A 21,643-nucleotide genomic window follows, 5' to 3' on the forward strand; every position below is an offset into this window, starting at 1 on the left:
AACACTCTGTAGGGACATGAAATGGAATGATTGCATAGGCTCAGTTGTGGGTAAAGTAGGTGGTAAACTTTGGTTTATTGGCAGAATACTGTGGAAATGTCATCAGTCTACAAAGGAAATTGCTTGCAAATCACTTGTGTAACCCATCCTAGACCTTGGCTTAAGTGTTTGGGACCTGTACCAACTAGAAATAACAGGGGATATTGAACATATACAGAGGAGAACAGCACGAACTGTCACAGGTTTGTTTGATCCTTGGGGCAACCTCACAGAGTGCTGAAGAAACTGAACTGGCAGACTCTTGAAGACAGATATAAACTATCCCGACAAAACCTACTTACAAAATTCAAGAACTAGCTTTAAATGATAGCTCTAGGAATGTACTACAACCCCTTCATATCTTTCCTATAGGGAACTTTAGGTCAAAATTAGATTAATTGCAGCATGCAAGGAGGCATTGAAGCAATCATTCTTCCCATGCTCCATATGTGAATGGAATGGGAAAAAGCCCTAGTAACTGGTACAGTGGGATGTACCCACTGGCTTGCACATCATATTGGTCTGCAGAGTATAGATTTAGATGAAGATTTGTGAAGCTCTGATCTTTCGCAGTATATGATTGCTTGTGATGCCAGCAACAAGTCCAATGTGAGATCATTATCATGATTAAATTCTGTTAAAATGACAAATTCAAGGGTCTGTGCTTTATGCCAAATAGTTATTCTTGCAATGCATGTTCTTTATGGGTACGGCATTTTTGGGAACAACCTTGCCCACTGTGCAGTGATGAGTTTTGCCCACAGGTCAGCTGTAATCATTTGCAGTTGGTTGGCATGAATAGGACCGTTGTGATCGTTGAGGTCTTGAAGTGTAATAGCCTTGCGACAGTCATCTTTCTCTGCAGTTGCACACAGTGTGTTTAGGGATTCCCCAGTGAAAACAGATTAGTGTGTTGTCCTCTCTTAGCCGGCTGCTGTGGCAGAGTGGTTCTAGGCGCTTCAGTCTGGAACCACGCTGTTGCTATGGTCGCAGGTTCGAATCCTGCCTCGGGCTTGGATGTGCGTAATGTCCTTAGGTTAGTTAGGTTTAAGTAGTTAAAAGTCTAGGGGACCAGTGACCTCCGATGTTAAGTCCCATAGTGCTTAGAGCCTTTTGAACCATTTGTCCCCTCTTCTCCAAACCTCAGTTTTTCTGCAGGTCATTTTACTTGATAGAGAAGTTGGTTATACTTGCATTCATCGGATGCTAGGTTGCATTTGACAGAGATGGCTTAAGTACAAGTTGGCTGAGTCCATTGTGGAGATAGCTGCGAAAAATCGATACACCTCTTCTTCAACATTCTGTATTACCTCATGATGTGTGAGGTCGATGTTCATGGCCATTACGTCTTCTGTACTCCGTCCGACATTTTTGGCTGCCATAAAATGCTGTATCTCTTGTCTTACAATCCAGCACATTGAGTTCTTGATAGTGGTAGTGGTTTAGAACTAACATAGGGATCAGATTTGTGAGTTGATCATACCTCTTTCTTCTGATGCTTTTTCTGTTTCATTTCCTAGATGTGCTGGCACCACTTGATGAATTCTTCTGTTGCATCATCCTTTCTCAGAAAAGCTTGGTACACGTCTGCTGTGACTGTTTTTATCAAATACATGAAATATATTTACAGTTGCGAATATGGACAACCATCAGCTGTGTAATGGAATGACGTCGACAAAAATTTTTGCTGAACAAGTACTTGAAAACGGATTTCCCCTTTATCGCTAGTGGTTGCCTTACCATTAAGCTATCTGAGCACAACTCACAACCAGACCCAAATTTCCATATGTCATCAACCATGTGTCTACAACCTGGACACGTACATCCATTATGTATGTTCTCATACAAGGGGGACATTTTACTTGAAACTTGCTCCCCCAGTATTGAACTGGCCATGAGTTGTGCCTGGATAGCCTAATGGTAAGGCGACCTCCTAGTAATAAGCGGAAAATCTGGGTTTGAGTTCTGGTCGGGCATAAATTTCATTGTTGCCCTTCCTTTATACAGCAGATGGTTGTCTGTATTCATAACTATGAATACATTTCATGTATGTTGTAACAGCTGTAGTTGCCATAGTGCATGTTCCTTTGGACAAGCATGTATGTATGTCCGAAGGAACATTGCATTGTATTTCTGAACAACACAGGCACTGCAATTACTTTTGTCAAATGTGAGATTTTGTCAGCTTCTGTCACATTTGGCTTCACAGTGTTGCAAAGGGCCAAAACTTTATATATATATATATATATATATATCTCTTAAAAGGCCGATAGACACACAAACAAACACAAATATACACACGAAATTCAAACTTTCGTGACAAACTGTTGCTTCATCAGGAAGGAGGGAAGGAGAGGGAAAGACGAAAGGATGTGGGTTTTAAGGGAGAGGGTAAGGAGTCATTCCAATACCGGGAGCAGAAAGACTTACCTTGGGGGAAAAAAGGACAGGTATACACTCGCGCACACACACACACACATATCCATCCGCACATACACAGACACAAGCAGACATTTGTGGGGAGAGATGTCAGTCGAGGCGGAAGTAGAGGCAAAGATGTTGTTGAAAGACAGGTGAGGTATGAGCGGCGGCAAAATGAAATTAGCGGAGATTGAGGCCTGGCGGATAACGAGAAGAGAGGATATACTGAAGGAGTTCTGACAGGTTGGTGTTAGTGGGAAGTATCCAGATAACCCGGACGGTGTAACACTGTGACAAGATGTGCTGGCCGTGCACCAAGGCATGTTTAAGCCACAGGGTGATCCTCATTACCAACAAACACTGTCTGCCTGTGTCCATTCATGCGAATGGACAGTTCGTTGCTGGTCATTCCCACATAGAAAGCTTCACAGTGTAGGCAGGTCAGTTGGTAAATCACATGGGTGCTTTCACACATGGCTCTGCCTTTGATCGTGTACACCTTCCGGGTTACAGGACTGGAGTAGGTGGTGGTGGGAGGGTGCATGGGACAGGTTTTACAGCGGGGGCGGTTACAAGGGTAGGAGCCAGAGGGTAGGGAAAGTGGTTTGGGGATTTCATAGGGATGAACTAACAGGTTACGAAGGTTAGGTGGACGGCGGAAAGACACTCTTGGTGGAGTGGGAAGGATTTCATGAAGGATGGATCTCATTTCAGGGCAGGATTTGAGGAAGTCGTATCCCTGCTGGAGAGCCACATTCAGAGTCTGATCCAGTCCCGGGAAGTATCCTGTCACAAGTGGGGCACTTTTGTGGTTCTTCTGTGGGAGGTTCTGGGTTTGAGAAGATGAGGAAGTGGCTCTGGTTATTTGCTTCTGTACTAGGTCGGGAGGGTAGTTGCGGGATGCGAAAGCTGTTTTCAGGTTGTTGGTGTAATGGTTCAGGGATTCCGGACTGGAGCAGATTCGTTTGCCACGAAGACCTAGGCTGTAGGGAAGGGACCGTTTGATGTGGAATGGGTGGCAGCTGTCATAATGGAGGTACTGTTGCTTGTTGGTGGGTTTGATGTGGATGGACGTGTGAAGCTGGCCATTGGACAGGTGGAGGTCAACGTCAAGGAAAGTGGCATGGGATTTGGAGTAGGACCAGGTGAATCTGATGGAATCAAAGGAGTTGAGGTTGGAGAGGAAATTCTGGAGTTCTTCTTCACTGTGAGTCCAGATCATGAAGATGTCATCAATAAATCTGTACCAAACTTTGGGTTGGCAGGCCTGGGTAACCAAGAAGGCTTCCTCTAAGCGACCCATGAATAGGTTGGCGTACGAGGGGGCCATCCTGGTGCCCATGGCTGTTCCCTTTAATTGTTGGTATGTCTGGCCCTCGAAAGTGAAGTCAGGATGAAGCTGGCTAAGGTAAGGAGGAAAGAGGTTTTAGGTAGGGTGGCAGGTGATCGGCGTGAAAGGAAGTGCTCCATCGCAGCGAGGCCCTGGACGTGCAGAATATTTGTGTATAAGGAAGTGGCATCAATGGTTACAAGGATGGTTTCCAGGGGTAACAGACTGGGTAGGGATTCCAGGCGTTCGAGAAATTGGTTGGTGTCTTTGATGAAGGATGGGAGACTGCATGTAATGGGTTGAAGGTGTTGATCTACGTAGGCAGAGATACATTCTGTGGGGGCTTGGTAGCCAGCTACAATGGGATGGCCAGGATGATTGGGTTTATGAATTTTAGGAAGAAGGTAGGGGTGCGGGGTGTTGGTGGGGTCAGGAGGTTGATGGAGTCAGGTGAAAGGTTTTGTAGGGGGCCTAAGGTTCTGAGGATTCCTTGAAGCTCCTCCTGGACATCAGGAATGGGATTACCTTGGCAAACTTTGTATGTAGTGTTGTCTGAAAGCTGACGCAGTCCCTCCGCCACATACTCCCGACGATCAAGTACCACGGTCGTGGAACCCTTGTCCGCCGGAAGAATGACGATGGATCGGTCAGCCTTCAGATCATGAATAGCCTGGGCTTCAGCAGTGGTGATGTTGGGAGTAGGATTGAGGTTTTTTAAGAAGGATTGAGAGGCAAGGCTGGAAGTCAGAAATTCCTGGAAGGTTTGGAGAGGGTGATTTTGAGGAAGAGGAGGTGGGTCCCGCTGTGACGGAGGACGGAACTGTTCCAGGCAGGGTTCAATTTGGATAGTGTCTTGGGGAGTTGGATCATTAGGAGTAGGATTAGAATCATTTTTCTTCGTGGCATAGTGATACTTCCAGCAGAGTGTACGAGTGTAGGACAATAAATCTTTGACGAGGGCTGTTTGGTTGAATCTGGGGGTGGGGCTGAAGGTGAGGCCTTTGGATAGGACAGAGGTTTTGGATTGGGAGAGAGGTTTGGAGGGAAGGTTAACTACTGAATTAGGGTGTAGTGGTTCCAGATTGCGTTGATTGGAATTTTGAGGTTTTGGAGGGAGTGGAGCTGGAAGTGGGAGATTGAGTAGAATGGAGAGACTGGGTTTGTGTGCAATGAGAGGAGGTTGAGGTTTGCTCATCCCCTCAAACCCAGAACCTCCCACAGAAGAACCACAAAAGTGCCCCACTTGTGACAGGATACTTTCCGGGACTGGATCAGACTCTGAATGTGGCTCTCCAGCAGGGATACGACTTCCTCAAATCCTGCCCTGAAATGAGATCCATCCTTCATGAAATCCTCCACACTCCACCAAGAGTGTCTTTCCGCCGTCCACCTAACCTTCGTAACCTGTTAGTTCATCCCTATGAAATCCCCAAACCACTTTCCCTACCCTCCGGCTCCTACCCTTGTAACCGCCCCCGCTGTAAAACCTGTCCCATGCACCCTCCCACCACCACCTACTCCAGTCCTGTAACCCGGAAGGTGTACACGATCAAAGGCAGAGCCACGTGTGAAAGCACCCACGTGATTTACCAACTGACCTGCCTACACTGTGAAGCTTTCTATGTGGGAATGACCAGCAACAAACTGTCCATTTGCATGAATGGACACAGGCAGACAGTGTTTGTTGGTAATGAGGATCACCCTGTGGCTAAACATGCCTTGGTGCACGGCCAGCACATCTTGGCACAGTGTTACACCGTCCGGGTTATCTGGATACTTCCCACTAACACCAACCTGTCAGAACTCCGGAGATGGGAACTTGCCCTTCAGTATATCCTCTCTTCTCGTTATCCGCCAGGCCTCATCCTCCGCTAATTTCAAGTTGCCGCCGCTCATACCTCACCTGTCTTTCAACATCTTTGCCTCTGTACTTCCGCCTCGACTGACATCTCTGCCCGAACTCTCTGCCTTTACAAATGTCTGCTCGTGTCTGTGTATGTGCGGATGGATATGTGTGTGTGTGCAAGTGTATACCTGTCCTTTTTTCCCCCCAAGGTAAGTCTTTCCACTCCCGGGATTGGAATGACTCCTTACTCTCTCCCTTAAAACCCACATCCTTTCGTCTTTCCCTCTCGTTCCCTCTTTCCTGACGAGGCAACAGTTTGTTGCGAAAGCTTGAATTTTGTGTGTATGTTTGTGTGTATGTTTGAGTTTGTTTGTGTGTCTGTCGACCTGCCAGCACTTTCATTTGGTAAGTCACATCATCTTTGTTTTTAGATATATTTTTCCTACGTGGAATGTTTCCCTATATATATATATATATCATTTTGCCATGACATTGGCCCCTGTTCTTAAATTGTTCTACTATTAGTTGTCACCATATATTATTTTCAGTTCATTCTGGAATTTGTCCAATCTGTTGAGCCTCTGTTGTTCTCAAACCATATCTGGGCTGTTCCATCCTTGTAAAAGTATACATGCCAAACACATCTTTTCATCCCACTTCTTATCCGCCCCGATAGCTGAGTGGTCAGCGTGACGGATTGCCCTCCTACGGGCCTGGGTCCGATTCCCAGCTGGGTCGGGGATTTCCTCCACTCAGGGACTGGGTGTTGTGTTGTCTTCATCATCATTTCTTCCCCATCTGGCACGCGGGTCGCCCAGTATGGCATCGAATGTAATACGACCTGCACCAAGGTGGCCGAACTTGCCCCGCACTTAAGTGGCCTCCTGGCCAATGACGCCAAATGCTCATTTCTGTTTTCCATCCCACTTGTTGTACTTGGCAACTCAGTTGAATCATTTCAATCATTTTGTCAGGTCCTTACCAGCATCTCAAGATAACACTGAGGGATACCTGATGTGCAGCTGACTTACTGCTGTTTAGGAATCCAACTATCCCCTCAATATACAGCTTTTGGGAGTGATGTACTGCTTGTATTTCAGTTCCTGTACATGTAGGTGATGGCTTTTATGTTGTTTAATTGGAGCCGTGTAAATGTTTTGAAGTTTCTGGTATCTCCACCAAACAGTATCATATTGAAACCAAAGTCAAGTCCAAATTTGAAGGCATGTCATCAGTGAAGTACAGCACAGAACTGACCTCACTGATGGATAGTGCAGCTATTTATACGAACATTAAGTAGTCCAGACTGTACAAATATTACAAACAAGATAATTTAAGAAAAAACAGAGACTTAAATTTTATGGGCACATTAAAATAATGGCACACACTAGGTTGACAAAACGAATAGTAGAATTCTACGAAAACAGAAGTAAGTCCAAAACTGAGCCAATGAAATGGATTGCTGCAATTAAGGAGGATCTTAAAGCAGCTGGCATAATTCAGGCAGACCTTACAGGTAGGAAAACATTCAGACAAAATATATTTGATTGGAAAGTTGGTCAGAGGGATTAGAAAACAGACTGGAACACCGTGGTCTGATGAAAGAAAAAGACTTCATTCTGAAAGGATGAAACAAATTTGGGCACAAAGAAAGGCCAACCATCAAACGTTACATTGATGGATGGTATCTCGCATGGTCCTACTGGGCCCATACGTGAATAATAATAAATAACAAATAATTACTGGTGGTTGGGTTTGAACTGGTGACCTGCAGCTTGCCAGCCAACAATGCTAATAGTATGCAATACTACATGCACCACAATTTAAGGCTGTATTTTGACAGATGACCATCTTGTCATCATTAGGAACTCCGATGAACAACTCACTGCTTAGGGGTGCAGGGCTTACATCTCCTTCCCCCTCCCTACCTGGTGCTCTGTGGTCAATGCTCAGGCTTGGGTGTGCAAGCAGTTCTCCTCCTCCCACCCCCCACTTCCTTCCGCCCTCTCCCAGCATCACGTCACTGACCTTCATTTGTGCCAAAGATGTAGACCATAGATGGAGCAAGTGTTGGTGAGAGAAGTAGGAAGAAGGTGCTAGTTGCTCAATAACACCGGGTGGGAGGGGAGGAGGGGTATAAGCACTGTACCAGCTTCTAGTCAATCAGAGCACCTGATGACAACATGGGCACCTGCTAAAACATTCAATGGCACTTTCTTTAACCACATATAGTTTACCATTGTGTCGGCCATCAGTATCTGCTGTAAATTTATGGCCTTATTTTAATGCAGAGCTTTAAAAATTGATCTGTTTTAGGTTTTCATGCACATGTGTCTGGGGAGGGGGTCTGTTCACTTGTTTTTATAAGTGTACAACATTGTACTCCTATAGCTACGTCTGATAGGAGATTTTCATAACAGACATGTTATATTTGTTGGTTTTTTTGTATTACTATGTGAACTTATTCCATGTACAAGCTTTCTTTATTTTGTATGTTTATTTTGCAGAAAATTTGTTACAGTATGTGACAACAATGATATGTGTTGCTGTGAAGGGGAAACCCATCTTGGGTATTATCCACAAACCTTTTGAGCAGGAGCTGAACACGTACTGGGGTTGGGTTGGGAAAGGAACATCTTCCAACATTAAATATGTTCCTGATGTAAGTACAGAAACATTCATCAAACATTTCATCCTCTTTTTCAAGGCTTTATTATTAATGTTTTATTTAAATTCCAGAATAATTTGAACAAGATAATTATTTCTCGATCTCACACTGGAAATACAAAGAACATTACACGTTTGGCGTTTGGAAATGATGCTGAAATTGTTGAAGCTGGAGGAGCAGGTATTTATTCACATAGAAATTAAGCTTAAGTTTTTTTAAGTGATAGACATTGAATCGTAAGTTTTGAGTTACAGTTTGTTCTAATAAGGGCGATGAAAAAATAAGGGAAGGTGAAGTTGGATTATTGGGTCTTCAACTCCCTCAACTCAAGGGGGAAGACACCCCTTTCCTTATACTTTTCACCAGATTTCAAAGTTACTTTTACTTTCTTTTGTATTTTTAGTTGCAGTCTGCATGTTCTTGACATAAGTCTTAACAAAGAGATATAAATTCTCTCTGAAAGCTTTACTATCTTTAGATATTCAGTATTTGCAATAATATTTTATGTTTGGTTCAGTTACATTACCCATTCAGGAAATATGTTTATTTGTCACTGATGCTATAAAGACAGTGTCTTTGTGTTGGGATCTACTTTTGACGTATATTCTTTTTAACTTCTTCATTTCACCATTACAGTTTCTATCAGATACTTTGCTTTCTTGTATGACTAACATATCTTCATACATAAATGTAAACTCAGCACCCATGAGTCGTCATTGGGGTTTGCAATGAATATATTATAATATAGGTTCCATTATTAAAAGCCAGAACTGAGCTAGTGTTGTAGAAGAAACAATTTGGGACTTGACACAAGTTTTTGATGAGCAAATCAAATTAGGGTATGTAGATTATGGAGGCTCTTTGGCTTCTTGTGTGCAATGCACACCTCAGGTATTGAAGAGAGCAGTGGGAGCAGGGACTGCAATCCTCCACACAAAAACTGAGATAAAAATATCAGTGTCATTACAGATCTTAAAACCAGAAGATTGCATCAGTTCTGAGGATAAGTCTGTTGTCAGTGTGAACTTTCTTTTTTTTTGTTGAATATTTTCACATGAATGAGAAACCAATGATTCTCATTTATAGAAGGAAAAAATCATTAAATGAATAGTTACATTTACAAATAGAAAAACAGGCTGGCCATAATTTAGCTGCGGGAGGTGCAGCTTGCACTACAGCTGATACAAACATACGTAAAATACAAAAAATAGGTAACACAATCCTAGCTCTGGGAATCACATATTCCTATAATGTGAGGAATGGCTGGGGGGGGGGGGGCAGGCATTTGTGAGAGTAGAGGACAATGATAGTATATGAGGTAATAGATGCTAAGTGTGTACAGAAATTTAAATATGTAGGGAAAGGATAACAGAAGCAGGGCTATCAGCTAAGGAATAATGAGTGTACGGAGCAATTTAAATACATAGGGGGAATGGATAACACCAGCTGGGCTATCAACTACTGGATTACAGGGAAGAGCAAAAAAGATGTAAATGGTATACCAGTTTTACTAAAATGTTTATAACGAAAAACTAATTTCATCATAAAACTCGGGCACTACAATCCAGTGATAAAACCAGAAAGTGAAGTCTGTATATAGTTGAATATATCCCATTAAAAAGAAGTGTCTGTTAAAGAACATGAAATTAAAGGAGAGACAAATTCTAGGGGTTTAAGAAAGACAATCAAGAATACAAATTATGACCAATTGAAGGACTGTATGAGAAAATTGAAAATCTCACAACATTCTTTAACAAGAGAGGACTAAACCTATATGGAAACATCAAAACAACACCATAGAAAATAGATCAAATCATCTTGGATACATACAGATTGAAAGACCAAAATTAAATGGCTGAAAGAAGCAAAGGAGTATATTTACAGAAATTAACATCATACCAGAGGCAATAAACAACATAATAACATGTAATAGTACCAATGACAAAAATAATACAGTAGAATATAGGAGTATCATTAACAAACAAGATATTTCAAAGGCCACAAATGCTAGAAGATTTTGGAAACTACTTGATTGCAGAAGCGCAATGAGGCCCACTCAGGAAAAATGGAGAAATATTGGATAGAACTCAAGAATAAAAATTAGATATGGTTGATGTGTAACATAGTCCATAGTAAATTTGAACAAAATAAATTCATTTGTGTCTCTAGAGTTTGACTGTAATGAGTGCTCAGCAACTCTGTACTAGATATCCCTTAGACCAGGCTACTACCAGCAGTGGACAAATACCTGTTGTGTGGGTAGTCAAGTCAGCTGGCCATAGCCTAAGCAATTGTATTGCATGATTGATCTCCCATGGGCAGGCCTGACCAAGTGGCTCATGTGGGCATAATACGGTGAAGCATAACCACCTGGTTGGTTGCGTATACAACTTGTGCCTGCTTATGGGCAAGCTGATGGGTATTTGCAGGCACCCATGCCTCGTGGGGTACTGTTGGAACACCTGCCATAGTCAGGTGTCTGTTCAGGCATTGTGCCAGTTTTGTGGTGATCCATCCCCATGTAGAAAGCTGCACATGTCAGCTAGTAAACAACATGAGTAGTATTGCATATGGAACTACATTTAACATTGTATATATTGTCAGTGGTGAGGCTGGAAATGGCAGTGGAAGAATGTACTGTAGAGAATGTTGTAGGGTCAAGAACATTGAGGTAGGAATGGTGTCATATGGTTTCACAAGAGCATTGTCGGGGTGAGCAGGGCAACAGCAGCTGACCATAGGTGCCACAAGGAAGACATAACAAAGACATATGGTGTACCTTATTTGTTGTATACTCTCACCAGTGTGGCTTTCCTTTATCCGTGGCCCGATTCCTCTCAATATTATGTAAGTCATTCTTATCCCTCGTTCTGTGTCGATACTCTGACTACCATTTTGAAGTGCACGGCTGAGGATATTTCCCATTGTACCAGTTACTAAGGCATCTGTCTGTTCTGTTCACATACAAAATATGGGAAGAATGATAGTTTAAACACCTCTTTGCACCCTGTAATTAAACCAAACTTGTCCTTGCTGCAGTCCCTGCGGGAGCAATACAAGAGAGCTTCTAGTACATTTCTAGATTTATCATTTAAAGCTGGTTCTTGAAACTTTGTAAGTAGGCTTTTTCAGAATAGTTTTTGTCTATCTTTAAGTGTCTGTCAGTTCAGTTTCTCCCAAAGGCCAAACAAAACTGTGACTCTTTACTGAATATGTTCAATGTTCTGAGAATACCCATCCCCGTTCTCCCGTACAACTCCCCCAATTCCTCTTACTTCTATTAAAAAAAGAAAGCGGTGTGTGCTGTTATCTATTTTTATGTGTTTCTTTCAGCTATACTAGAATATTCCCCTTCACAAGACAGGTACTGGCCTGCCCAGCTCCCAACTGTCTGACCATTTTGTGAGATTTGCTTTAGTGATGTTATTTGGTATCAAACTCTCAGTTTAATTCTCATAAAAAAATCTATTTCCAGATAAGTAAATTTTGATGCTGGCTGTCCTTTGAGTGTTGAAACTCAAACCTGTAGTTGAATCGATGTAAGTTGATCCCTGACAGCTAGTAATGCTGTTGCCAGCTTTCAACTATGAAGTGCAGAAGGATGCAGCACTGTGGCAACATTGAGGCATTATTATAGAGACATTCACAGAATCATATGATGTGACTGGTTGCAGTAGGTGTATGGAGCTACTGCATGCAGCACACTGCAACCTGTCGGGGATCTTCTTACAGCAGCTCAACTGTAGGCCGCTCAGTTACATCCACCTCCAAATACTGACATGGAGTTAGTCAGGTCCATTTACCTCATATGACCAAACCACTTCAGTCTCGCAGCACTCATTCTTTCCTCCCTGGTCAAGGTCACCTGGAGATCTCTCACTACAAATTCATTCCTGACTCCCTCCCCCCCTTTCTCCCCCCTTTCTCCCCCCTTTCTCCCCCCTTTCTCCCCCCCTTTCTCCCCCCCCCCTTTCTCCCCCCCTTTCTCCCCCCCCCCCTGGGTTTTTGAAGGAATGACCCAAGAAATGTTATTTCATATGCTTGTATTTCATCTCTTCTCTCTTATATCTACATCTACATCTACATCTACATACATACTCCGCAATCCACCATACAGTGCGTGGCGGAGGGTACCTCGTACCACAACTAGCATCTTCTCTCCCTGTCCCACTCCCAAACAGAACGAGGGAAAAATGAATGCCTATATGCCTCTGTATGAGCCCTAATCTCTCTTATCCTATTCTTGAGGTCTTTCCGCAATATTTAAGTTGGCGGCAGTAAAATTGTACTGCAGTCAGCCTGAAATGCTGGCTCCCCAAACCTCCCCAGCAGCGATTCACGAAAAGAATGCCCCCCCTCCTCTAGAGACCTCCACCCGAGTTCCTGAAGCACCCCCGCAATACCCGCGTGACGATCAAACCTACCAGTAACAAATCTAGCAGCCCGCCTCTGAATTGCTTCTATGTCCTCCCTCAATCCGACCTGATAGGGATCCCAAATGCTGGAGCAGTACTCAAGAATAGGTTGTATTAGTGTTTTATAAGCGGTCACCTTTACAGATGAACCACATCTTCCCAAAATTCTACCAATGAACCGAAGACAACTATCCGCCTTCCCCGCAACTGCCATTAATGCTTGTCCCACTTCATATCGCTCTGCAATGTTACGCCCAAATATTAAATTGACGTGACTGTGTCAAGCACTACACTACTAATGGAGTATTCAAACATTACAGGATTCTTTTTCCTATTCATCTGCATTAATTTTCATTTATGTATATTTAGAGTTAGCTACCATTCTGTACACCAATCACAAATCCTGTCCAAGTCATCTTGTATCCTCCTACAGTCACTCACTGACGACACCTTCCCGTACACCACAGCATCATCAGCAAACAGCTGCACATTGCTATCTACCCTATCCAAAAGATCATTTATGTAGATATCCCTGACAGATATATACTATATATATCTCCAGACTATATGTCATGATTGGCAAGAGATATGTTTTATATATGGTTTGTTTAGCTCTTACAGGAACTCCATTGTCCCAGATTAGGTTTCATAGTTGGTGGAAGAAGCTGGGCGCTTTTGTTACTCTATTTAAATCTTCTAATTGGGCACTTCCATCACTTGATGACAGTACCCAGATAACTAAAACCTTCCACACATTCAACATTCTCTCCTTCCAGTATGATGTTGCAACTGTACTCGGGCTCGTTCACTACCTATTTTACTTGTGGATCATCTGCAAAGTGGGATGGTAGTGATCGGTTGCATTTGCACCCCTAATAATGAGTCATATATTGGCTAGCCTTTGAACAGCATTGAACTGAATACCCAATTGTCTATACCACAACCTTGTGCAAAATGAGGTGCACTATACAATTTCAGATTGAAACTTTCATTTAAAAAAAAAAAAAAAAAAACACCAACTTCTAACTTTGTGACCATGCATATTAAAGCTCACAAATAAATCCGTTCTGGATAAATAATAATCGCTGGAGTTTGTACACATGGTTTACTGTCTCGCACCTACCTTCACAGTTTATTTGCATACACCGGCATCCATGCTTACACTCGCGGCACTTTGCCGCTCCAAGCTTACCACCACAACAGACAACCACCAAAGACCTCACTTCCTGCTCATATCCCCAGCCCTGAGTCGGGTCACATGACACTACATTAATCAAAATAATTCCTAAACATGGCCACAATTCGTTTACAATTTTTATAAGATTTAAATACTTAAACCTAAATACATTATATAATTTTACACACATTTATCACCACATAATTTTATAATTCGTTGCAATTAAAAAAAGAAAAATGCACTATGCAATGGAACTATGACGCTCATCAAAACACAAAACAAGTATTTTCATAATGAGATTTTCACTCTGCAGCGGAGTGTGCACTGATATGAAACTTCCTGGCAGATTAAAACTGTGTGCCCGACCGAGACTCGAACTCGGGACCTTTGCCTTTCGCGGGCAAGTGCTCTACCAGCCGAGCTACCGAAGCACGACTCACACCCGGTACTCACAACTTTACTTCCGCCAGTACCTCAGTTGGTAGACCACTAGCCCACGAAAGGCAAAGGTCCCGAGTTCGAGTCTCGGTCGGGCACACAGTTTTAATCTGCCAGCAAGTTTCAAGTATTTTAATGTCTATTTTGCATTACACTATATTCACTCTGTAGTTAATACATACTTTTATTCTTAAGCATGGAAAATTAAAATCAGAACTAATTTGTGACATGCTATCGGATTTACATACTTAGAAATAATGCCATGTTTTGACACAGTTTCACCCTCTCACTTCATTTAATGACGTCTTTACACGAAATATGACACATACAAATACTTGTCTGGCACTGCAAAGATCGAAACTGAATGGTGTCTTCTTAATAAAATAATGACTTACTTTGCAGTTGTTATAAACATCTTCATAACCTAACTCTACTATAAAACATTTTGATTGAAGTACACCAGCCCAGCATATTTCTGCTGCTGTACTTTAAATTTAAATTACGAACTACTTGGAAGAGCTCATTTTCACATGACTTCTATTTCAATGATCCAAGTACTCATTACAAGCACACCCTACATTTTTTACTTAAGTGCAAAGTCATGTACAGTAATGATATGCAGTTATGTAACCAAGTAATTTAAACCATCTGAAACTGCTGAATGCTGTCTTCTCTTTATCAGGGAAAGATGAGTCTATAAATATATGACTTGTCTTTGTGCTTTTCACATCCCATCCATTTTTTCCATAGCTGATATTTCCATTGCCAGCAAAACTGCTGTATGGTCATATTATCCCCCATTACCTTAAAATGTTACGAGGTGTGGGTGTCCAAACCATCTTCCTTATCACTGTCTTGCTCTTACTCACAGTCAACTTGAATTCTTGAAATCTTTTATTCCAGTAAACTAGTCTCCTCTGAACCTCCCATTTCCATCTCTCCCCAAATGGCAATGTCATCAGAAAATGCAAAAGCGCTGAGATCTTCTTTGTCTACTTTCTTGATCTTTTTATGATTGTGTCCATAAGTGTAACAAAGAGTAATGGGGAAAGCAAAGTGCCTTGCTGAACACCTCTCTTTGTTCTTCCACCTCCTACTTGTACAATGCTTTCACAACCTCCATACATTATCTGCTTTTTTAGTTAATGAATTAGGAACATTATGTTTTCTCAAACATTCTCGTATTGTACCCATTGGTACACTGTAATATGCTATGATCAGGTCCTTTCCTTTCCTCCAATTCTTCTCTTTAACTGATGAAGAGAAAAATTGAGCTCTATCATTCCCCTTTAGTTTGGAATCTATGCTGTTGTTCCTCAAATTGACATTCTAGGCTTTTCCTCAGTCTCTTTTCTATATCTTTTCCGCTGACAATGTGATAGTAATGTGATTCTTCAGTGGTTGGTGTATTTCTTTTTTCTTCCTTTTTTAAACAATTGTATTATAATTCCTTTTTTCATATCATCCAGCACTTCGTGCGCTTTTTGTATCACCCTCCAGCATCCGATGTAACCATTTGGTTTCAGGTGCCTTAATCGTTTCCACTGTCAGCTCATCTACTCCTGCACTTTCCCACCTTTCATGTGTTGGAGGTTAATGCGAGTGTATTAAAAAAAAAGAAAGAAAAATCTTGTATGAATCGGTTCAAACTTTGCATGAAGGTAGGTAAGTGGATAAAGTTAAAATGATTTTTTTAATCCAATGATCTTTATGCATTGTTGAGATATGATAGTGTAAAGTCGAAGTACAGTGGAACTCCCATTAACCGAATTAATTGGGAATGGACCCATTCGGACAGTCAAAAATTTAGATAGTTGGGTGCTTTTTGAAAAAAGGATCTGCAAATTTTAATTGCAGTAATTACGTATTGTATGTACAGTACTGTATGTTGAAAAGGGGAGGAAAAAATATTTTTAAAGAAAAAGAGGTTTTAATTAATTAATTAATATGAAAATGCAACACTTTGACGTGCATGTTATATAGCGAACTGTACAGTACAGGTGCTGAAAGGCATTGCTTGCTGAACATTTTGGTCAAAGTAAGCAGTTTGACTGTCTTCATCCATTTTCAGGTAGCCAAGTCACACAGCAGGTTGACATTAAGAAGTTGCATATGGTCACATTCGAGCTGATGCTCTATCCACTTCAACACAGTTTCAAGTCAGGCAAACACTTCACTATGTGATGGTCCCATGTCTGCTACAACTTCAACATTAAAGTCATCTTGCTCAACACTTTCCTCTCTCATGCTTTCAATAAGTTCGTCATCATTTAGAATTTGAAACCCAGGATCTGACAAATCACACACTACTGACTTCGGAACATCCAGGAATTTTCAAAAGAATGTTTAATTCCTCAAGTAACAAGTCATCCTCATCTTCTCCTGTCACTTCCATTTCCTTTTCTTGAGTTTCTTTTTCCTTTTTCTCCTTTTCCTTCTCTTCCTTCTCTTCTTCATTTGGTATGCCTTTCAACTTGTTTCACATGCATCTTAATGTGACTGCTTTAACCAAGCTCCGAGCTTGCACCCCCATGTAAGCACAGTCTTTCAAATTTATTTTTTTATCGTTACCCAACACACCTTCTTTGTCTTCGCTGTCTACCAAATGTTTCCTTAAAAGTTGCCTTCTGGAATGGTATTTCATGGTTTCAATAGCAGATTGGTCCAGTGGTTGCAACAAGCTTATGATGTTTGGCCATAAAAAGATTGTTGTGAACTGGCCATTCCCTCTTTCCAACAATTCTCCAGTGGGCTTAGTTGCTGCATTATCAACAGTCTGAATCACTTTACTGCCTTCTTTTCCCAGAGATTTTTGTTGCTTTTTCACTTCAGGGATGAAAATTTTTTCGTACCACTCAGTAAACAATGGAAGCTTTTTCACATTTTGAAATGCTCTTGGCTTTTGACTTCCCTATCAACAGAAGGGGTATTTTGTGGCTTCCCATACAGTTTGATAAGGTAAGTACTGTAGCACGGTCTGTACTAGCTTTATGTCCTGGAGCACTACACTCATTTTTAGATGTTAAGGTGGAGTTATGTAGGGCTTTCCAAACAGGACCAGTTTCATGTGTTGTAGCAGACTCCTATGATCCTGAGTTTTGTACAACTTCAAATTTTTTAATAAAATTTTCTGCAGCCTTGCTGATAACTTCTCGCCACTTAAATCAAACTCATGGGCACTGTGCCTGTTTTTAAAATTGCTTAGCCAGCCCGTACTTACTTTGAAGGATGAACAGTCAAGCTTCTGAGTTAAGATCTTAGCTTTCTCACAAAGAATTAGACCCAAAACTGGTTCCCATAGAAGATTACTGCAAAACCACTTGAAAATAGCATCTTCTACATTTTTGTTTGTTGCTGTCTTCATTATTTTCTTGAAGAATGCCCATCGTAGTTTTCAAGCACTAACACAAAGTTTAAAAATATAGGTTTGCTCCTTCTGATGCCTGAAATCGTTACTTGTGCAACTCTGAACATCTCAGCCAGCTGTTTACTTGTAACTCCTTTGCTGTATAATTTTTAGATTATCCACTAATGATGACACAACACATTTTCTTTTGGAAGCCTTAGTGAAGAAATGCACTCACAAACAAAACAACATGTACAGTCAGCAGGTCCAAGACACACAGACTGCCTAGAAATCAAAAGGAGCAGTAACAGATGGGCCAGGCCAGCAACGTGGTGATGGTGACTCATTATCCCCATAATGTTCGCAGTGCGCCTACACTAGCTTCATGAAGGGAAGATTGATAGTGCACGTTGACAGAATCACTATTTTATGATTCAGATAATCAACGATACAGGTAGACGGAGTTCAGATAATTGGAGTTCTACTGTTAATGTAGCACGTAAAATTAATTCTTATGCAAATTGAATATAAAGTTAATGGTCTAAAGTGATTCAAATTAATCATTTGAATCACTTTAAACCATTAACCGTGCATTCAATTCATGAAAGAATGGATTTTACATGCTACATTTACCTCGATGTTACACCATCATATCATGACAATGGATAGAGATTATTGGATTAAAAAAAAAGTTTTGATTTCATCCATTTATCTATGTTCGTGCAAAGTTTGAACCAATTCATACTAGTATAAAGTATGGAAGTGGTACACTTCAAAAAGCTGCCAGAAAACTTGTTGTTTGCACATATTTGCATTTGAAATCTGAATGGTACACATACGAATGGTGCCATTAGCTGAGCATTAATTTCAGACTAATTAACATCTTTTGCAAGAGGAATTCATCGATTCGCACAGTTTGCCTGGTTGCTAGCACCGGTTCATCCTTCAAACCTGCTTAATGTACTGTAACATAGCTACAGTAAGACAGATGATTGTATTACTATACAATGGCCACTGCTCTGGACTAAACCAAAAACTTTTTACCCATCATTCCTAGCTAAAATAGGAACCAAACACCAAGAGCAAGCTCCCCCCTCCCCCCCCCCCCCCAAAAAAAAAAAAAAAAAAAAAAAACACCACAGTTCCACACATGCCATTTCAAATATACTTGTTACAGCAGCTCCATGTTGTGACAATAATATCTTCATGATAGCATTTCTTGAAAACTAATGTTGACAGACAATTGAGCCGCCACTCTTTTATCTTGCATTAAGCATCTTTCTTGTCTGAAATTATCCTGCAAAAATAACCCACTAACATATAAGGTACAAACTTTCTTTCATTGTGCCTTTTTATAATAGATTTTATAACAGATGTTTCTTCTTCTTCTTCCTCAACTGACAAAGTCATCTGTTACTTATTTAAACACACCATATATGCATTCTTTCATATGGAGTTTACTGTGCTCCAAAATGTCATTCATATGGAGCTCCTTAATTCCAGGACCCACAAAAACAACTTGCTATATCTGTGCAGTTTAGACATGAGGGAATTTGTCAGCAAGTTGTTCAAATGCTGTGCCTGTTGCACCAGTGGTTTTTATGAGTTGTTTTAGTAGCCAAATTTGGTGTGAACTGGGTAAGGAAGTACATGTTCATGAGCAACCTGGCTATCACATTGCACATTTTTCATCCCCTTTCCATTACTGCTCAATTCAGTTCTCTTTCTTATAGGGAGATTACTGGTCACAGTTGTTCACTTGCAAAACAAATGTGCATAGTTTCTTGTAACCTTACTACATTCCTAATGGTGTAGCAGTTGAAGTTACCTCATATTTTTCTTTTTCCATTATATTGCAATGAATTTAACATATTCCTCCAAGATCTTGTAACCCTCAGTAATTAAGCTGGTGTATGCAGCTGAGAAAGTAGGCATTTCGTTTTCATTGTTAAACAAAACACCACGACATCTATCAAAAGTCTCAAATCCTACAAACTGTACACAAAATAGTCCTGTCAACAAAATTATGTTTTCAGATTATAATTTCTCATTATAAATCTGTTTAGAATAAACCACTTTCATTGGACAATTGTAAACCAGTGTAATTTGTTAAGTTTGTAGAGTGGAGTAGAAATGGGTAATTTATAGCCTTGTAGGTACATCTTAACTGCTTGTAAAACAGATGTTAGGAATATGAGTGTAATATTTTCTGTCTTGTAATGCTTCTTCCAGCATGCTGCTGTATATTAATCACAGAGAAATATGTTGCAGGTTACAAGTCATTACAAGTGGCTACTGGAAATTTTGACGCCTATATTCATACCACTGCCATAAATAAATGGGACATTTGTGCTGGAAATGCTGTTATCAAAGCCCTTGGTGGACAAATGACAACATTAAGTAATGAATCAATAGATTATTCATGGGGCAGTCAAGCTGAAAACACTGCAGGCCTACTCGCTACTGTGAAGAACCACAACATCTTTTTAGAAAAGCTTAGTCGTGTGAAGAAACAGTAGCTTAAAATTTGTGAAAAGCAGAGAGGTACAAAGCTGAAAACAATTGCTCTCTATGGAAAAATAAATGTATAACATTATAAACTATTTGATATGTAATGTTTTAGTGGCCAAGAGAACGGAAAGTCTTAAGCAAAGTCTAAAGCAAAAAAGAAAAACCTGTAAACTAAGGAGTTTGTACCTAACTTGGGATGGAGTTTAGGAGTAAAATTATGCTGCCAGTTATGTATGATATTGAAGTTTTGAAAGCACTACACTTTAAATAAATCTACCATGGTACTGTTCATCACTTTTAAAGTTCTAAAATGAAGTTCTTTGTACCATGCAAGTCTTAATGGACTTAAAAAGAACAAGGATTATATCTCTACTTCATATTTGCTTTATCTTCTTTTGAGACTGCCCCTTTATTCTCTCTTCTCTCCAGTAAGTACCATCCCCATCTTCTATTTATGTTTGCTCTTTCTCTGTCTTGACTTCTTTCAGGTCTTAATAATGTGTTTCGTCTAACATTTTCACAGGTTCTTTTTCACTTGTTTCTGTCCACTGTCATTTCAGTTCTGTGTGTGTGTTGACTGATAGTAGCTATTTGTGTTTGTTATCTCTTCTTCATCTCTTGACCCGAGACCTGATATATCTGTCTCCTTTACATTTTCTCTTTCACACAGATTTTACCTCCACTCTTTTTTGATAATTTTCATAGAATAAGGCTTTTGTACTAAAATATCAAGATTTGATACAGACAGCTGTGCTAGATTTTACTCTTTATGGGCAGCTATTTTTATTTATAAATATGTATGTAGTAGTCTTGTGGATGTGAGATTTGTATTATTTGTAATGTAATGTTGTGAAAACAAAAGTGATATACATTTATGGGTGGATGTTGCAATCTTTATTAATTGAAAATAAATATATGAACTATCATAATTTTTATTATTTCTGGAGATGTTTGCAAAGCAATAACATTATTGATAACACATCCCACTATATGCACTGAATTTAGGCATTGAAAATGGTAAAGTGTAAGTCACCACCTGCAGCACAAAGGAAAAAAATAACCAGATGGAGATCAATATTGTGAAACAGATATGCTTATTAAAATGCACTATATATTACACAGAAATATTTATTTGGGATGTGTCAGCTTCAGATCTCAGCCAGCCATATGGAGGATTTAGATTTGTGTCTGATTCTCCTAAGAAAGAAAATTTTTGGATTGTTGAAAGAGTGGGACAGAATACAATTCCTTCTTCTTACACATCTTTGCCACTCACTCAGCCCCCACCCACCCGCCCTCCCACACGCCCGCCCACCCACACACACACATGCACGCACGCACGCACCCACCTTCCCTGGTGCACCTGTGCACAGTCCATTGGTGGGAAGCAGTGTGTATAATACAGTTTTACGCTGCAGTTAACAATATTCAAGATGTATTCGTGCTGTGGTA

General features: G+C 40.6%; 1 protein-coding gene across 1 annotated transcript in view; it reads left to right on the plus strand.

Annotated features, from left to right (window-relative positions):
• The window catches only part of LOC126251441 (putative inositol monophosphatase 3), a 49,884-nt gene extending 28,764 nt beyond the window's left edge, over positions 1-21,120 (plus strand). The window contains exons 3-5 of the mRNA XM_049951865.1: positions 8,144-8,298; positions 8,376-8,484; positions 19,952-21,120. Of these exons, the coding sequence (XP_049807822.1) occupies positions 8,144-8,298; positions 8,376-8,484; positions 19,952-20,199 (512 nt within the window). The 3' untranslated portion in view covers positions 20,200-21,120. The remainder of the gene's footprint in view (positions 1-8,143; positions 8,299-8,375; positions 8,485-19,951) is intronic.
• The last annotated feature ends 523 nt before the right edge of the window (positions 21,121-21,643 follow it).

Source organism: Schistocerca nitens, chromosome 4, assembly GCF_023898315.1.
Source record: "Schistocerca nitens isolate TAMUIC-IGC-003100 chromosome 4, iqSchNite1.1, whole genome shotgun sequence".
Lineage (NCBI taxonomy): Eukaryota > Metazoa > Arthropoda > Insecta > Orthoptera > Acrididae > Schistocerca > Schistocerca nitens.